Raw genomic sequence first — 17,509 nt, 5'->3', positions numbered from 1 at the left:
TGGCTCCCGGGCGGGCCCTGCCCTCAGCGGGGCCGCGGTGGCCGCTGCCCCCTCCCGGTGCGCCGGCGGCCGAGCCCGCCCGGGGCCGCGGCCGGGGGGGCGCGGGCGGCGCCGCCTCACGCCAGGGGCGGGACCGGGCCCGGGGCCGCGCGAGGCCGCGCACTGCGCACGCGCACCGCGCCGACGCCCCCGGCACGGGGCTGTGACGGCGTAACCAAACCCGCGCTAGCCCCGCCCCCAGGGGTGTCCCGCCTGACGGACGCGTGAGCGGACCAATGAGCGTTGGGGGTCCCGCACGGCCCGGCGGGGCCGGGGTGCGGTGGCCAATGGGGCGCTGCGGGCGGGGCGGGCCGGCTGCGCGTTCCCAGGCGCCTCGGCCGGGCTCTCAGTGCGCTCGGGGCGGTGCCGGCGCTCGGAGTGTTTGGGGCCGGCGGAGCGACCGGCGGGCCCGGCATGGGGGTGAGGTAGGGCCGGCCTGGCGCACGGAACGAGCGCGGCCGGCTGTCGGGAGCGGGCGTACGCGGCGGTGGGACGCGGAGCCGGGCGGAGGATGGAGGACAAGAAGGAGGAGGGCGAGGCGGAGATCCAGGAGCACGGGCCCGAGCACTGGTTCAGCAAGTGGGAGCGGCAGTGCCTGGCTGAGGCCGAGCAGGAGGAGGCGCTGGCGCCGGAGCTGCAGGACGAGGCGGCGGCGCAGCCCGAGCACAAGCAGCAGAAGCTCTGGCACCTCTTTCAGAATTCGGCCACTGCCGTGGCGCAGCTCTACAAGGGTGAGCACGGTCAGGGGCTCGGGGAGGGCACAGCTGGGGCGGCTGCGGCCAGGAGGCCGGCGGAGCCCGAGCGCGGTGGGCTCGGGGCCGGGGCAGTGGGGGGGTGGGGAGGCGCCCGCAGCGGTACAAAGGGGCCGAGGCGGCGGGAGGAGCGGCTGCCGGCCCGCGGCCGCCCTCGGAGACGGACGGGAAAACAAAATGGCGAGAGGGAGGGGGAGCCGCGGTCGCGGCCCGGACAGCGCCCGGCGCGGCCTCTGGGGCGGCTCCTGCGCCGGCCCGGCCGCGCCGCCTCCCCCGGCTGCCGGGGCGCTCGGAGCGCGGCCGTGGGTGCCGGGCGCTCCGGCAGGGCCGCGCCGGGCGGGTCCGGGCGGCGGGGGCGAGCCCCGAGTGCCGGGGAAGGGGGGGGGGCCGGGAAGCCCGGCCCTACCGGCGGCTCCCGGCCCAGCCCCGGGGAGAGACTCCCGACAAAATGGCGAAGCGGGGCCGGGCTCATTGTGCGGCGGGGCCGGGGCGGGGGCGGCCGGGCGCTCCCCGCCGCGCCGGGGCCACCGCGCCCGCTGCCCCGGCCGGGCCGCTGCCCGCCCGCCCCGCTCGGCCCCGATCCGGAGCTGCCTCCGGAAGGTGGAACAAAATGGCGAAACCTAACATGGCCGTTCGGAGCGGGTGACTCCAAAATAAACAGCGTGTATCCTTCCCTCCCTGCAGACCGGGTGTGCCAGCAGCCGGGGCTCTCCCTCTGGGTCCCCTTCCAGAACGCCGCCACTGCGGTCACCAACCTCTACAAAGGTAAGGGGCTGCCCCCCCGCTGCCCCGGCAGCCCTCCGCCGAGCCGGGCCCCACTCTGCCTCTTGCCCCGGCTTACTCATAAGTAGGGCCTGTTAATGTCTCTTATTGACCCTGATAAAATCTAACCCGAGACTGCTTCCTGAATCTTGCAGGTTTTCCCTGGTCCACTTTAGCTGACGGTAGCTGAATCTTTTCTGTTGCCTCATGTCAGTGACTCATAAACTTAAAATCTGTTTTACTTTGAGACCCTAGATAAAGGGTATTTTAACATGTGTCAGTTTCTTGTGAATTCAAGAGGAGTGTACAATGGCTTGTTAAACTACTGAAATTCCCTGCATTGCTTATATTTCATGGTGCATTAGGTGTTGGGGTGTCAGTATAATGCCTTCTCTTTTGTGGTGAAGCGAAGTTCAGTTTAGTGTTCATAAAATTTTGCATAGCTCTTATGTGACAGAAAGTTTTATCTTCTTGTGGCACTGAGGCTTCTTAAGTAAGCCTCACAGTTTATTTTAAGCACTAGAATGTCATTATGTCTGTGTTCAGCATGGCTGTAAGAAGGCAGTGTTAGCCAGAACTTTTATAGGAGTGTGCTCTGCATGTGGCTGTGCTTTAGTGCTGGTTTACTGGGTGTTTCTGAACTCTGCAGTTCTTTGGGTTGTCCCAGGAATTCTTGTTCGCAGAAGGATCATTCAGTGTTTTTTACTTTGTTTAAAAGGTTGTGCTAATGCGATGCATATCAGTGAAAGCTGAAATTGGCACATTGTGATTCCCATTGTCACTGTCTTCCATTCCAAGGAAGGGAAGCACTTTAAAATTCCAGATGTTTGTTTCTCTGGCTTATAGTTTGATTTTTTCCCTTGTTTTTTTTTTTTTTTTTTTTTTTTTTTTTCCCCCCCCCCCCCCGTGGTCTGTCTACGGCATTATCATAGAGGCTCTACCTCTATGCTTCTACATTTGCCTCCAGTTTTCTCATTTTGGATTTAAGCAGTTGAACTCGATGTATTTGTGATGGGTGATAGGTTTCTGGCAGATGTGGACAGAGCAAGGAGGAGGTGTAGGTGCACAACCCTCACTGCCAGAGTCTTGTCTCCTGCAGAAGATGCATTTGAGTGCTGTGTGTATGTGTCAGGTCATGTGAAGGGGCAGCACCTCAGAGCAGGAAGGTGCTGGCCTGAGGGGGTGGGTCACTAGAACATGTCTGGGGACAATAGTCATTTCAGAATAGTGCTAGGATAGCAGCAGGTAGTATTAATAAATTGTCTGGAATAATTACGGTCTGTCTTTACAAATGGCACGGCTCTTCCTTAGAGCACCTTTAGTATGAAGACTTTGGCTGTTTATTTATGGTTAAAATGTGAGATTACTTGTGCTCTAGGCAAAATGAGCCTTTTTTTTTGGCAATGATGTGATTAACCAATGAGGAGGTGATCGGGGGAAACTAGACTTTAAGTTTGAATCTGACTTGGGTCAGAAAAACAAAAAAACAGCACCTGAAACAAATAATTTCTTCAAACACATCCTAAAGTACCTGAGTTACTCAGGAATGCCATCTTTCAGTTTTCAGTTAACTTGCAAGTCAGTAGAAATTTGGTGTTAACATGGTAGAACCAGCTGAACACTGTCATAACTGACAAGTTGGAGTCTCTTACTGAGCTTGCTTTCCCTAGTGGTGAACATGGCTCTTAAAAAAAAAAATTCCTGTTTTTCACATTCTCAGTGCTGTTTGTTTTGGAGGACTCTGTCAAAATACTGAAGGAATACTTGGTGTGGTGAACTGAACACCACAAACTGCCTCTTGCCTTGTCAGCTGCTTTCTCATCTGATAAAAAACTTGGATTTTTGAGGACATCATCTTTTTAACAAGAGCAACCCGAGGAATAGTGCATAATGAGAATGCCATGATGTCTTGAATGTCAGCATTTCTTCTGAATATAGATTAGAAGTTTAATATCACACAACACTGATGGTTTTATGTGCTGAATTTCTGGTGCTGATGATAGAGACTGCATTCAAGGCACTTCATTATCTTGATTGCACTAAAAAAGTGAAGGCATGGCTTTGTAATGTAGGATTTAGAACTTAAGGCCACTGTGGAAAGTTCTGGGTATATGTTAGAATAAGACTTCTGAGCCTGCAACTTTACCTTATTTTCATTAAAACAAAAACCTGAATATTTTCTAAATTTGATTGTGACTTAGTAATTTGAGAATATATGCAGCTTGGCTGCTCAGGTTTTGCCAGCTTAACTTTGTAAACAAAGTAGTTGTGGCTTTTACCATAAAAACTAATCTACCCGGGGTAACGATGCTTGAAACTTCTCTGGGCTGCATCAGCAGTCAGTGTTTGACCTCATACCTAGTTCACAGTTAGCGCTTTGTAAAGCATTCTCATACACAAAGACAGCAGGGTATTGACGTAAAGCCGGTCTCCAAGCCTCAGAAGGACATTCCTGGTATTTCAGGAAGTGATTAAAGGAGTATTTTCAGTTTCCAAGTTGGCTCCAGAGTGTTTGGGCAGCTTTTACTGCCAGTGCATTGAAGTCCGGGCTGCTGTGGAGTATAAAATGGCAGGAGGAATAATCTGTCATGTTACCATTGCTTTCAGAGGAATTAGCATTTGTAAATGTAGCCTTCAGATTACAAAGTAGTACAGAGTGGATAAAAGTAACAGGTTAAGTGTACTTCTTTACTTGTTTAGTTTATATTCCAAAAGCTCCAAGATTTAGCTTAGCTCAGTTTGAGGTGGCTTTAGTCTTTTGTGTTAGGTTTGAAGTGCTGGTCTTTGGCAGTGTAGCTCTCACTGCTGTCTTTCATGCTCTGTGCAGTGGTGCCTTAGAATACAAGTCCAAGAATAACATTTATTAGTAATACTTTTTGGATTCTGAAGTGTGACAAAGATACATTAGATGTGTTTGTAAACCAGTATTTTGGGATAGCAGTTCTTAAAGAATACCTTTATCCTCTGGCTTTTGCCTTGGACTTCATTAATAAAACAATAACATAAAATGCTGTTTAAATCAGCTTTGCCACATTGAAAAAAATGTATAGAATTCAAGAAAACAAAATTGGAGTGGCTATGTTCATGTCTTTTAAGGAACAAGAGCAACATAACAGTTCTGTACATGAAACTGAAATAGGTGTTGTCAAAGCTCTGATAGCAAACTTATGACAAACAAGATGAGCATAATTGTGTAGTGAACAGGATTTGTCCCACCTGTTACTGTGGTTTGAAACTTACTCAAACTGGTAGCCAGAAATACACTTCCCGAAGTTTGAAAGCAACTTAATACATTGGAGACACGGTTATAACTGATGTGCACAGGTGACTAGTTACATTAACAGAGAGGGAAGTTGCATTTTGTGATAGGATTTATTGTAAATGGTTTGTTTAATGTTTGTATATCAGAATTACCATGGGTTCCTAAATGGAGAAGGAAGCTTTCTTAGCTTTTGTAAATGGTATGTTGGCTAATTGAAAGGCATTGGGGACAGTTGTGTTCTAACTAGTTTCAAAATTGTGGCCTGTGAATTGCCTCTGCAATTGAAACCTAGCTGAAAACAGAAGGATTTGAAAGAGATCTTGAGTTTTCTGGCAGTTCCTTACCTGTCAGAATGAAAAAAAGCAGTTACTCCTTTCTTACGTTGGGGCTTCCTGGCTGCATTGATGCACTTTGTGTGTCTAATTCTGTTGTCCGTTGTTTTAAATCAGTCTGACAAGCTCTGAGTGTGTTTTTAATGTAAATAAACAGTGCTCTGGTGTTGACCTGAGGTATAGTAAATGCTGTTTAAGTTGTGCTGGAGTTGCTGTTGACTACCTGACTTATAAATAGGGACAGAATGTTTTGGCTAATACTTCAGGTTTAATGGAGCTCCTTTTTGCTGCTGCAGCTGCCTTGGTGCTGCCTTTTGGTGTAACCTGTAGAAGATGTAAATACTTCTTTTCCGTGGTTGGCAGGAGGCCACATCAGTGCTGTGCCATACTGTACATTGCTGTGTAACACTAAGAACTTTTTTCTGTCTTCTTGCAGAGAGTGTGGATGCCCACCAGCGAAGCTTTGATTTAGGAATTCAGATTGGCTATCAGCGTCGGAATAAGGATGTGTTAGCCTGGGTTAAAAAACGCAGAAGAACTATTAGAAGAGAAGACTTAATCAGCTTCCTTTGTGGAAAAGTCCCTCCTCCAAGAAATTCTAGAGCTCCCCCAAGACTGACTGTAGTATCCCCTAACCGAGCTACTTCAACAGAAACTAGCTCATCTGTAGAGACTGATTTGCAACCCTTCCGTGAAGCCATAGCTCTGCATGGTAACACTCACTTTTTCAATACTACTTGGTTAAAATTGGGTGGGGGTTCTTAAAGCATGTTTGGCATATCATAATGTGTCACGTACCTGGTGTTCCAGCTGAAGGTATCCTCTTCATTCTTTAAGGGAGCTTTTGCAAGTATAAGGCATGTGTTGGCTGCTAAAAATTTGTATAGTTGAGTATTTTGAATGAAGAAAAGGTACTGAATAAAAATGAAATTTGGGTCTGTAATATTGCACAGCTGTGCACTCAGCAGTTAAGTATCAAGTCTTGGTAGTGTTTTTGAAGCATGAAGAGACTGGGCATTCATACCAGTGCTAAAGTAAACAGAATTCTTGGAAAATGGCAGTGCTATGCTAGCAACTAATTAAATATTAAGATTTGACTACTAGCAAATTTATGACGGTTTAGGGGGAGGGAATTTGATGTCTGAGGCTCTGTCTCTAATTCTCTAGTACCTTTGTTAGGCAATGGATAATGCAGTTCAGCATTCTACTTAAAGTACCCTTGGAAAGGTGTTTTGGTTACACATTTTTAAAATAGAGTCCTGTTCAGAGCTTTGGTCTAGCTCACTTTCAGATTTACATGTCTTCTAATGTCATACTGAATTGCCTTCCCTACCATCACCAGCAATGTTGGGTGTATCTCTTCTCAGGCATGAATATTCAGAAGCTTATTCTGTATTGGATTATGTGATAGACAGATGTGCTTTAAATTGCTCTTGAGGTGAGATGAGGCAGTTCACCTCTGGGTTTTATGCCTACTAAAATTCAAAAGGGTAGCAGATACCTTGAGGTACAAACCCTAGACCATTCTAAAAATGAAAATTAAGCTATCTAGAAGTGCAGCCTAAATGAAATTTTTACTGTCTGGATATTCTTACTGTGGGGGTAGAATTGATGGGTTAATTAGAAGCGTGAATTCCTGAAAATGCAATCTTGGCTTCTGCTGTGCTGTGGTGGTTTTTAAAGGTGCCTAGTCCAGACAGTTACTGACTAGGGACAGCCATTTAAACCAAACAAGCTTCCCCACTCAATCATGTTGGTTTTGGCAGTTTCCTGTCTCATACTGGAAGGGGGCTAGGGAATTCTGTGCACCACTGTTGCTTACTCAGTGTAGATAAAATTAATTTCATGAGAACAGCTGCAGAAGCTGGCTCTCACTGTGGTAAGCACCCTCATAAAAAATGCTTTTCTGAAAATATAGTTGAATCTGTGGAGCTGGATTTAACTGTAAAGTCTCAGTCTCAGGTGAGAGGAAGCTTAGGTAGGCTCACTTCAGCACAGTGAGCTCTCTGAGTAAACTTGGAGGCATTTTTATTGGTAATATGGCTCTTTTTGTGTCCATGTATCATTTCCTAGCATCTGCTTTGTACAGAGGTGGTTTATGGAAGTAACTTCTCTGTAGGATGAGGATCTGAACAACGATGTGTAAAGTTTCCCATGTTTCATAATGTAATGCAGAATTGTGAGGAAGTTCTGTCCTCTGTAGTGGCACTGCAGGGGCTCAAAATGTACTTTTCCCCTTCATCAGCTGGTTGACAAGATTACATGTCAGTCACCTTCTGGATTAGGTTCTCCTCATATCAGTTTCAATCTGGTCCTTGACACAAATGCTTTTGTGCTAATCCTTTAGTGACTAGGCTTGTATTGGGCCTTATAACTGCTTTTAGGTTATTGCTACAATATCTGCATTACTCCAGCTTCTCCCCCCCTTTTTTTTTCTTTAAGGAAGTTGTGATTAAGCAATCTCATGAACTCATTTCCTATTTATTGTAGGGCTTCTCAGAACTATGTTTTGATTTTGAAACCTGCCAGGGATCTTCAGGTGTGTGTAAATTGTCCTCATTAGGCCTGTGCTTATCATAATTTTTGGCACACTGTTTGAAAGTGCTGCCTCTAAGTATCATGAGGGAACATGAGAACCTGATGAGAGTGAGGAGCAGGCACAGAGGTTTTGAGAGGAGTTTCCAGCTGGCATGTAAAGGTGGGAGGCTGTTTTGTGCTGGTTGGCTTCCTGGTGGGAATAGAGTATTTCTTTATTAGCCATGGGGATGGGTTGAATTAGATTTGAGGGATAATGCTAAAACTTCACTGCTTGCAGCAAGACCTCTTATAGTAAAGCAGGGATAGGTATGGATAGCCTATGGCACCAAGTAAAGCTCAGTGCAAGCAGAGCTGGTGTATTGACTTCTCAGAAATAGGTACTAATATGTGTCTAAAGATCATGGCATTATAGCTTGCTGATCTTCCCCTTTGATGGTGGAAAATACCTCTTTTTTCATCATGTAATCATAAATGCATCATAAGCACATCTGAAAATTTTGACAGAAGCAGGGCTATCAAAATAGTTAATAATTCAGTATTTCCTGGAACATGAAACACAATTCTAGGTATATGCTAGACTAAAACATTAGAGATTAGCATCCTTTAGGCATCAGTACAATCTTTAAACTGTATGATTCATCTGAAAAGAAATATCTTAAAACTGGATTTTCGTCTCCAGCCCTGTAACCTCTGACCTGTATTTTATCTCTGCAAGATGGTTGACAAGCTTTTTGGTCAGGATATTGACCCCAGAATTTAATCTTGTGATACTGATTATCAAGTTTTTCTACTACAAGAAGACTTGAGAGCAGAAGAGCAGAGAAGAACCTGTTACAGAAGCTAAAAGCAAAATTATCATGACAAAAAAATTAAGCATGAGAATGTTTAAGATGTATGTGATCTCCCTTTTATTTTAATTCCATGGCAATTATGGTCTGCAGTTGTTACTGAAATTTTTAGTGTTACTTAGGTTCCAAAGTCTTATTCTCACTTACTCTTGAGAGAGTAAACTTTGGTAAACAGCATCTTTTCCCTTATCAGCTTTTTGCTGTTAGCATGCTGATGGGTAACCTTTGAAATAAAGCATGGCTGGTGACTTGAACTGTGAATATTTGAAAAGAAGTTCAAGCCTTTTAGAAAAACTGAGTAGTTATTTCAAGGTAATAAGTGAGGTCTTACTCTGAAATGCCAGTGCAGTTTTCTGAAACTTTAATGAAACCTCAGTCTGATGCTTCGTGTTTTAAGATGTGGTAGTAGAAGATAATACCTTTATTGTCCAGCATCTCAATTACAGAGCTGGGTTTTTAACTTCCATTAGTCCCTGAAATGTCATTGCAGCTAGGGAAAAGTATGGATGTATCTTCACCTACTCTCTGGATGTTTATTGACATTTCCAGTTCTGTAAGAGATGAGTTTCAAATGGCAGAATTACATCCAGCTGAGCTAACAGTACAAGATTCCCAAACAGTGCCACGTGCTTGGCCACGTTGTGCCTGGCTGTAGCTGCTGTACCGAGTCTGGTGCTCAGCCCCTGTCCTGCACTGTGGGATGTGCTCCATGTTCACACACTGTCCTCCCGGCAGAAGGGGAGAAAAGGTGGTGATTTGAGGAGAGGCAGGAAGCAAGCTTGGAAAGGTAATGTTGAAATGAATTTGACTTGAGCATTCTTAATCGAAAATTAGGTGAATTTAGGAAAAAATAGGGCAACAGTACAGTGAGAGAACATTAGTTCTTTTTCTCCTTAGGTTTAATGTTGATGTGTATAATTCATATGATTTGTTCTCTGTGGGTAGGGAGAGCATTTGCGCATAGAAGTGTGTGACCTGGCCCCTTAAGGGTCTGAATTTCCACTAGGCCTTCATATTTGCTTCTCAGAATATTGAAGTGCAGTTTAAAACAGGAGCATTTAGCAGAGTGGAGAAGCAGCAGTTAGTCAAAGAGGGGATGGAAGAACAGTGTTCAGATTGGTCTGACACAGTTTAATTTAAAGGCTGTGTGTGTATATATATATAGCTGTGATGGAATTGTGTATTGGTATGTGCTGCTAAAACTTGCTCTTTGAGCCAGTATTATGAAAGGGTGAATATGACAGAAGAGGGACAAGGATCTCTCTGCATGCCATTTTCTATTTATCTGGGGTTAACTAATTCCTGCTTTAGTTCCTTTTGATACTTCCTGATTAAAACTCACAGAATCAGTAGTTAGTACTATCACTATGTGGAACAGTAGCTACCCAGTATATTGTGCTGTGATAGTGACCTGAATAAGTTGTACATGGGCATGATTGTAGTGCAGATGAAGCAGCATTTACAGTTTGTTTGGCCAGTGGTGATAAACTTGCTAATTTTGAGTTGACAGTTTTAAGTATTTTGTAGTATTGGTCACAGCTCTTTCTAATAGTACTGTAGGACCTTCAAAATATAACTCTTTGTAAAATCATTGTCTATGAAATGTCATTTTGTTGATGAAAAATATGACAGGAAAGAGAATGTACTAGATACTGCAAAATCTTTGAGATATGCCTTCCACTTCAAACCTTTCAAATTCAAAAAGGGGTAAGAGCCATGTGGGACCTTCTTAAAGGCCTCTAAGAATAAAGGTTCCTGGTAGAAAGGAGTGGGAAACTTCAGAGGTGGATGTGAGACTGTGGGAAAAGTGAAGCCACTTCAGCAGCTCTTTGGATCTCTGTCCTGTTGTATGGACAAAACTGGTGTGCCTGTGGTTAGGCCATATTAATCACAGTATAGAAATTTGAGGTTGGGAAATGGTGTTTGCTGATAGTCATGTCATCTTACCACTTCCTAGTGTCAGTTGTTGCTTTAAATGCTTTGGGGAGCTCTGAGTCTGCTGAAAGCTTAAACTCAGAGTAATTCACAGTAAATGGTTTTTCTGAGATTTCCTCTGCCTTGCCACAGCTTCCCAAGGAAAAACTTCACTCTTTTCCCTGTTGACCAAAAGTAGATTTTTTTTTTTAAGCATTGCAGATTGTTCTCAGAGATGTTGGTTCCATGAAGTGGCATCTTGATATTTGAATGTATGCCTTGAGTTTGCTTTGACTTTTCTGTGTTAGCTCAATTAGCCAATCCTAATGTGCAAATCCAAACTGTGATCTGAGTGTTTCATTTGGCTGTTTTGCTCTTCTGGATGGATGGGCAGTGCTGTGTCATGTGGTTAACTGCCAGGAGCTGAGGCTGTCACTCAGTCTGTCAGTGTACCCAGGCATGACTCTTACTGGTACTAAATACCTGTGTGAGATGCAAAATTAACCTGTAGCTCAAAGCCCATGCTGTGATGCAATATCCTTGTATTCTGATCTGTAGAAATTAATTCAGAGCTACTCTGCTGCCTTAGACACTAAGTTGGCTTGAAGATTTTGACTGCTAATTATCTCCTTAAGGTTGTTTGTCTACTTAAATGTACAGTGATTCAGCATTACCTAAATACTGGAAAGTCAGTGACTGCTTTAGGCATTGCTTGTGAACTTTGGTAGTCTGGTTTATAATATGTTGCAGCATGTTACAGATACATTTTTAACAGTATCAACTATTTTAAAGAATGCTTATTACTTGAAAAGCCTCCTCTTGAAAACATAGTTATTGAATGGTGCCAAAAAATGTCTTTTGACATCACAGGTCAGTTTTGGGGTTTATTTGGAATATTTTTTCTTCCCTTACTTGGGAATGTAGTTAGGGTTTTAACTTTTTAACTACTAGATGTAGTTAAAAAGAAGTCATGCTAAAACTGAATTACTATGTTGCTCCTTTGGTATGAGTTGTATAACAGTAAATGACTGATAAGTGATGGAAATTGTTGACTCTGACACTGAACTTGTATGGTCACAGCAGTTTTGCATGGAATAGGGATGTGGGGGAAAAATCTCTACAATCAGTTTGGATTTGAAAAAATGTCACGTGTATGCTGTCAGATTTTTTCCAATTTAAATGTACAGGATGAATTAATGTTTTTTCTAATGTATGTCATACCAGTTGAAATTAAACTGATGTCTTTGAATTGTGAAGTGATTTGTTACCTGCCCAAATTATATATGTTAGTAGTTTATCCAGGATATGGTATCTGAATTGAATTTTTATCATACATTTGTCAACAAGTTTAGCTGCATTGCTTTATTTGGTAGATGCATGGGAAATTCTTTTCCTAATGGTTTTGAATTTAAGCTTGTCCTTCATCCTGGGAATGCTGTCACAAACCTCATTTCTGAGTTACCTTTACACTAAAACAGCATCTTCTGTTTGAATACTTCTGCCATTGTGAAAGAACAATGATTTTGCTATTAATAAAATCTGCAGGGTGCCTCATGGAGTTCAGACCATGCTTCTGGGCCCTGTTTGAACACCACTTGGAGCTGTAAGCAAGAGCCCTAAGAAAGAATCTGTGAATAGTGGCTGTGTCTGCTGGTTGTTGTGTAATGCCAGATCTGTGTAAAGTATTTCCTGTGCTGTTACAAGTTGGAAACTTTAAATGTTCATTTAGTAATGTTCAATAGAGTGAAGTCGGTTGGGCTGCTCCATCCTGACTTGTGTATCAACCTGCCATTGCTGCAGATGGCTTTTAGACTTCAGCTTCTAACTGAGGTTTCTGGTGACTGATGTAGTTCCAGCAGTCCTCTCTTCCAAGAGCCTCTGAAGTTGCCTGTTTGGCCTGCCAGCAGCTGATGGATTGGGTTGTTTTAGGCTTGACTTGTCAGTCAGTGATTTTTGGCTGCTCATTTGACAGTTCACGGAGATGTGAATTAATGCACACACAAGATTTGTGATGGCTGGACAGAGCTATAGAATATTTGAGACTGGAGAAGAGAATGCTAAAAATTTTGAAGAGAGTGGAAATCTGAGAGTGGAATCTTCCTGGACAGTTCAACATTTTGTTGAATTGTTAGAAAATGTTTAGATCTATCTTTATCTTTCCTAGGGCCAACAGATGTTTCTGTACTCTTCTAATACTGAGATTTAAAAGAGTTATGATAGCAAAGATGTTTGTCTTATCTCTGAGCTCGTGTTTATTTCCAAATACAGCCTGAATTGGAAATTGAGAAGAGTAGTTAGAATTTTGTGTATTAGTCCTCACTAAATTTATGTTTCACAATGTCCCACTTCTGTAAAATTGTAATGTTACAGAAGGCAGAGGTTAAAGAAGTATGAAAGTCTTTTTACAGCCTTGTTTCTACAAGAAAAAAACTTCAATTTGAATCAAACACTATTAATCTGAATACAAACCAAAGTACTTGCAGGGTACCTGTGACAGTGATTTGTGTCAGATCTGTTGATAACAAATTTTGGGTGATTGTAATGTGGTTTCCTTTCTTTTTCTTCAAGTGCGTTTCTGAATTTAATAATACTAATGTGTTGGCTGTTAGTGTTAGTCATGAAATAAAAGTTTGTATTTATGCACTAGTGTGGTGTACACCTGTCTGAGACCTGCTGCCATACTGCAGTTTCCTTCAGGGAGTGAAAGGGAGCATGGTGATGGTATTGACACAAGACCAGGTCAGTTCAACTCAAAAGTCCTTCGCAGGGCTGTGTACCTCTGGTTCAGTGTGAAGCCTATAAATTGATTTATCTGCTCTCGAGTATGTCCCTGTTTTGATAGCACGTCATGCCTATGGAGTTAATGTTTGCCAGAGTGTGCTGTCACATCCCAGTGTATAGCTCACTTGTAATGTCATAAAAAGCAGTTCTGGTAATCACTGGGTTACACAGACTGAAAGCTGAGAAGGTGTGCTCTGGACTGGAGCGGTACAAATAGCAGGATGAAGTGTCTTTAAGATCTCAGTGGAATTTGGCTGAGTGCGATCCTGTGTGGCACACGTGGGAACTGAACTTTGTGCTGTCTGACTGAAGCCCTTTTTCTCTCTCTCCCCAGGTCTTAGTGGTGCAATGGCTAGTATAAGTGTTCGCTCGAGTACCCCAGGCTCGCCTACTCACGTGAGCAGTGGCTCCAATGCTAGTCGAAGGAGAAATGGACTCCATGATGTTGATTTGAACACTTTCATATCAGAAGAAATGGCACTCCACTTGGACAATGGTGGAACTAGAAAGCGTACCTCAGCCCAGTGTGGCGATGTCATTACAGACTCACCAACTCATAAACGCAACAGAATGATCTAAACTGCAAAAATTTCAAACCCACCATGCTGCTTGAAAGCCACTTGATCCTCAGAGTACTATTGAAAAGGAAACATGAGGCCATCTTTCCATATTCACTGTTTAAGACAAAGAGTTCAGTAAATGCCATAAAGGAAATTTTAGATATTACATTAGATGCCTCTTGTAACTGCGGCTTTCTTAAACTATATTCTTAGCAGAGGACATCAGATATTGTGTAGTAGTTAGCAAGATCATCATAGGCGAACATGTATCTGTTCCAAGGCTAAAAGTGACCTTACTTGTATTATTAAAGGGAAAGGAAATTTCAGATGTTTATTTGGCTATAGATTTTTTTTTTGTCCTTTATTTCCTGCTTTGAGTATTCGCTTAAACAGTATTGCCAGTTTGACTGAAATTGTCTACAACATGACTTGGCATCTTTGTCAAAACTGCAGGCTTCCATTTTTGCAGCACTGTACCATGCACCTAGTTTCTGTATAGTAACAGTGTGCAAGTTATAAATATTGGACTGTACCCTTTTTAGTTTTAAAAGCAGTTGATAATTCTGGTGATTGTGTGATAATGTAAAGAGGTGCTATGATGGTCATGCAATTAATACTTAATATTGAATCAATACAAGGATCTTTATTGGATTCACTTTGTGTGTTCTAGTGCTCTGAAGTAGCAATATTAAACTTTTCCCCAATTAACTTCATAGGCTTTGAAATCGGTTTGAGAAAATATATGTACTTATTGGTATTATCCTTGTGGTAATCATACACAGTGCAGACTGCACCAGTGCTGACCTAAATTTAGAGAAAAATGTCCTGTAATTGGAAAATAGGCTTTTCTGTTCAGTATTAGTGAAGGGTAGGTTTTGTGTACACCCATATCCTATTTTACATTTCTTGTGAAGTAATTGCCCATTGCAGGGGAGGGGTGGGAGGAGAGGGAATGTGGGGAATAGTTGGAAAAGGGGTGTGTTCTAACAAGTAAGACTTCTGGTCACATGTGGAAACTTGGACTAACTTAAACAAGATTCTGTGATGCCATCCCCTTCAGGAGGGAGTGACATGCAGGTTCTGTGAAGTGCTAAGAAAATAATTTAAAACTGGAAGTTGATTATAAAACTCTGGATAAACATGCTGTAAGCATGAATTAAAAAGGATAAATGGCTTTCTTTTTGTGTTTAGCTTACATTCATAGGATTGAACTCTGGCTGCCGTAACTTAAGCATAGTCTAAAACTGAACTAGAGATCAAGACTGATCTGCTGCAAATCTGTTTCAGAATGGGGAAGGACAAATGTCAGTCTCAGAGTGTCCTGACTATTTTTATATGTACAGGGAGGAAGTGTTTGGTGGAGAACTCTGGCTTTAGGGCCTCTAAATCTCTGCCTTGGAAAGGGATAACACAGGAAGAATAAGAAAATGAAGAGCTCCAACCTTGCACGTTGAGAAACGAGTATTTAGAGAGGTGGTGTGCATGTTTTAACTGGAAGCATAGGCTGATCCTGGGATTAAATGTAGTTATGCTAGATTCCCAGTACTAAAAATCGTGGTTTCTGGTGAAGTTAAGGCACCTTGAGCTCCATGTTATTACCCAGCTCTTCAAGACTTTTGCTTACGTGCTTGTAGAGTCAGATCTCTTTTGTATTATCTTTGCTGTTTGAAGCAGACTTCACAGTAAGTTTGCCCTTTATACCCTCTCATGGATGTCTGTAGTCAAGGCAAGACAGCAGTGCTGTGTGAGATACTCAAGGCTCTCTACTTGAGCCTCATTTCCTTGCCTTGTGGTGCTTCCATCACATTTCTTTACACTGAAGAGCCCTTGAGGATGTCAGGAGTTGCACAGTACTGTGGTGAGAGGCTCTGTAGTCCATGGACAGCTGTCAGGACTGTCCAGAGAAAAGTGCTAAGAACTGCTCCAACCCCCACCTGTGTTACATAGCTGAACTTGCACATCACTTGAAGACTCAGTATACATTAATTTCAGTTACTGCTATTAACTACAATTCATAAAGTTTAGTTTATGTAAGATGTTAATACTGCATAAAGCTAGTTCTTTTTGGAGACTTCATTTTCAGCAAAGATTTTGAAGATGGTATCTGAATATACATTAGTATTTATTGGACTATTGGCAGAGGGATTTTTCTGTTCTAAAAGAAAGGTGGAGTCCTTATAGGAAGGACAAGTGTGAGAACCATTCTTCAGCTCTTCTGTTTATTTTTTAACTGGTTTGTACAATAAGATGCTTATGCTCTGCAACTTTTAACACACTTTATTCTTGGTGTGGTAAAGGTGACATTGTACTGGTATCAGTCCCTGCACACAGGGACTGAACTGTAGCAGTGTTGCTGGTCTAGCCCAAATACAGAGCCTGTTGGAATTACTTCTCCCCTTTCTTGCAATGAAATAAATCTTGTTAATGCTCTGAAGCATTAATTCAGTCTACTACCATCTAAAACTAAATTTGTCTATCTTATTAATTTGTGCCATTTTTCTTTGAAAGAAAGCAGATTTTGATATTAAACTGGTTGAATTAATGTGGTTTTTTTCTTTTTTGCTTGTATCTTAAATATTTGGCAACTTTTGATTGTTTTTCATTTAGCCCCAACTGTTGTTTGCTCTTTGACCTCTGCCAGAGTGATCAAAAATGCATGTATTCACCTGATAAACACAGGACAACAGGTTGTCTCTTAAAAAAAAAAAAAAAATAAAAGAGTCCAGTACCTGTTGCTTTGAAGACTATTTCTTGTACCAGTGTAGAAAACTGATGTTCTGGAAATAGCTTTCGGCTCTATCCAAACTGTAGCTCCTGGAGCCAGAAGTGAGTTGATTTTCAGTAAGGAACACTGACTGGAGAACTGTTTAGTTTGGTAAAAATGGTGCTTACTTTTGCTTTCTCCTCTGAGTCGTGCAGTTGCCCGGTCTCTTCTCCGTGTACATCCAATCTAACCTGAATGTGCGGCAGTTACATAAAGTACATCCTGCACTGAAGCTACTGAGCTTGGCTTGCTTATTAATGAAGTAAGTTTTAAATGTTCAATTTAAATCTATATTACAATAAAGTCATGCAAAAATGATTTTGGTTGAAATTGAAGTCCTGCAGTTAAACTTACTTTCAAATGTGGTTTACCCAGCTGGAGTAATAGAAACTCTAAGTCATAATAAACCTAATAAAAAAAAAATACAACCAATCAGGCTGCTTTGTAGTTCTTTTAAGTTTCTGAATAATACAGTCCAATAATCCCAGACAAGACGTGATTAGTGTGAGCTGACAGGCTGCCTTGGTTGTGCAGATCAGGACTTTCCTTGAATGCACTTTGGTGTAGCTTACACCAAACAGGGTTTAGTTTTGTCTCCTTTGGACTAATGATGGTACAGAAAATTGGGGTGTACTACATTTGTACAAGATGTTCTGCAGACTTCAACATTTATACTTCAACAACTAATACTTAGAAGAAGCATCTTAGAGAGGTTTAAGTGGCATAGTTTAGGAAGTTAAGTGGTGTTGACTTCAATAGTAGAGCTTTCCAGTCTTTTGCAACAGACTCTTTGGACTTAAGTGAAATCAGGTGCTTTAATTAGCAGCATTTCCTGCTTCATTTGAGTGTCCCTAAACCTGAAAACTATTTTCCACTTGCTTTATCAGCAGATTTTAGAATTCCATTATGAAGGAAAGCTTTATTTCATAGGGGCTTTCAAGTTTAAAAAATATCTTT

The 17,509-nt window shown here is 42.6% G+C and overlaps 1 protein-coding gene across 1 annotated transcript; it reads left to right on the top strand.

The window, feature by feature from the left end:
• The first annotated feature begins 359 nt into the window (after positions 1-359).
• HAPSTR1 (HUWE1 associated protein modifying stress responses) lies at positions 360-16,984 on the top strand. Its single transcript, XM_030284504.4, has 4 exons — positions 360-770; positions 1,476-1,556; positions 5,584-5,859; positions 13,563-16,984. Exons 1-4 carry the CDS (start codon positions 551-553, stop codon positions 13,805-13,807), a joined length of 822 nt encoding a protein of 273 aa, XP_030140364.1. The 5' UTR covers positions 360-550; the 3' UTR covers positions 13,808-16,984.
• The last annotated feature ends 525 nt before the right edge of the window (positions 16,985-17,509 follow it).

The sequence above is a fragment of the Taeniopygia guttata genome, chromosome 14, assembly GCF_048771995.1.
Source record: "Taeniopygia guttata chromosome 14, bTaeGut7.mat, whole genome shotgun sequence".
In the NCBI taxonomy this organism is placed as follows: domain Eukaryota; kingdom Metazoa; phylum Chordata; class Aves; order Passeriformes; family Estrildidae; genus Taeniopygia; species Taeniopygia guttata.
The sequence above is the reverse complement of the archived record's forward strand: the minus strand, read 5'-3'. Positions and strand labels throughout refer to the sequence as shown.

Excerpts from the sequence above, each read along its gene's own strand:
- HAPSTR1 (XM_030284504.4), top strand. The coding sequence starts at position 551 with ATGGAGGACAAGAAGGAGGAGGGCGAGGCGGAGATCCAGGAGCACGGG. Across the intron at positions 771-1,475 it reads CGTGGCGCAGCTCTACAAGG|ACCGGGTGTGCCAGCAGCCG; the intron begins GTGAGCACGGTC and ends CCCTCCCTGCAG. Across the intron at positions 1,557-5,583 it reads GGTCACCAACCTCTACAAAG|AGAGTGTGGATGCCCACCAG; the intron begins GTAAGGGGCTGC and ends GTCTTCTTGCAG.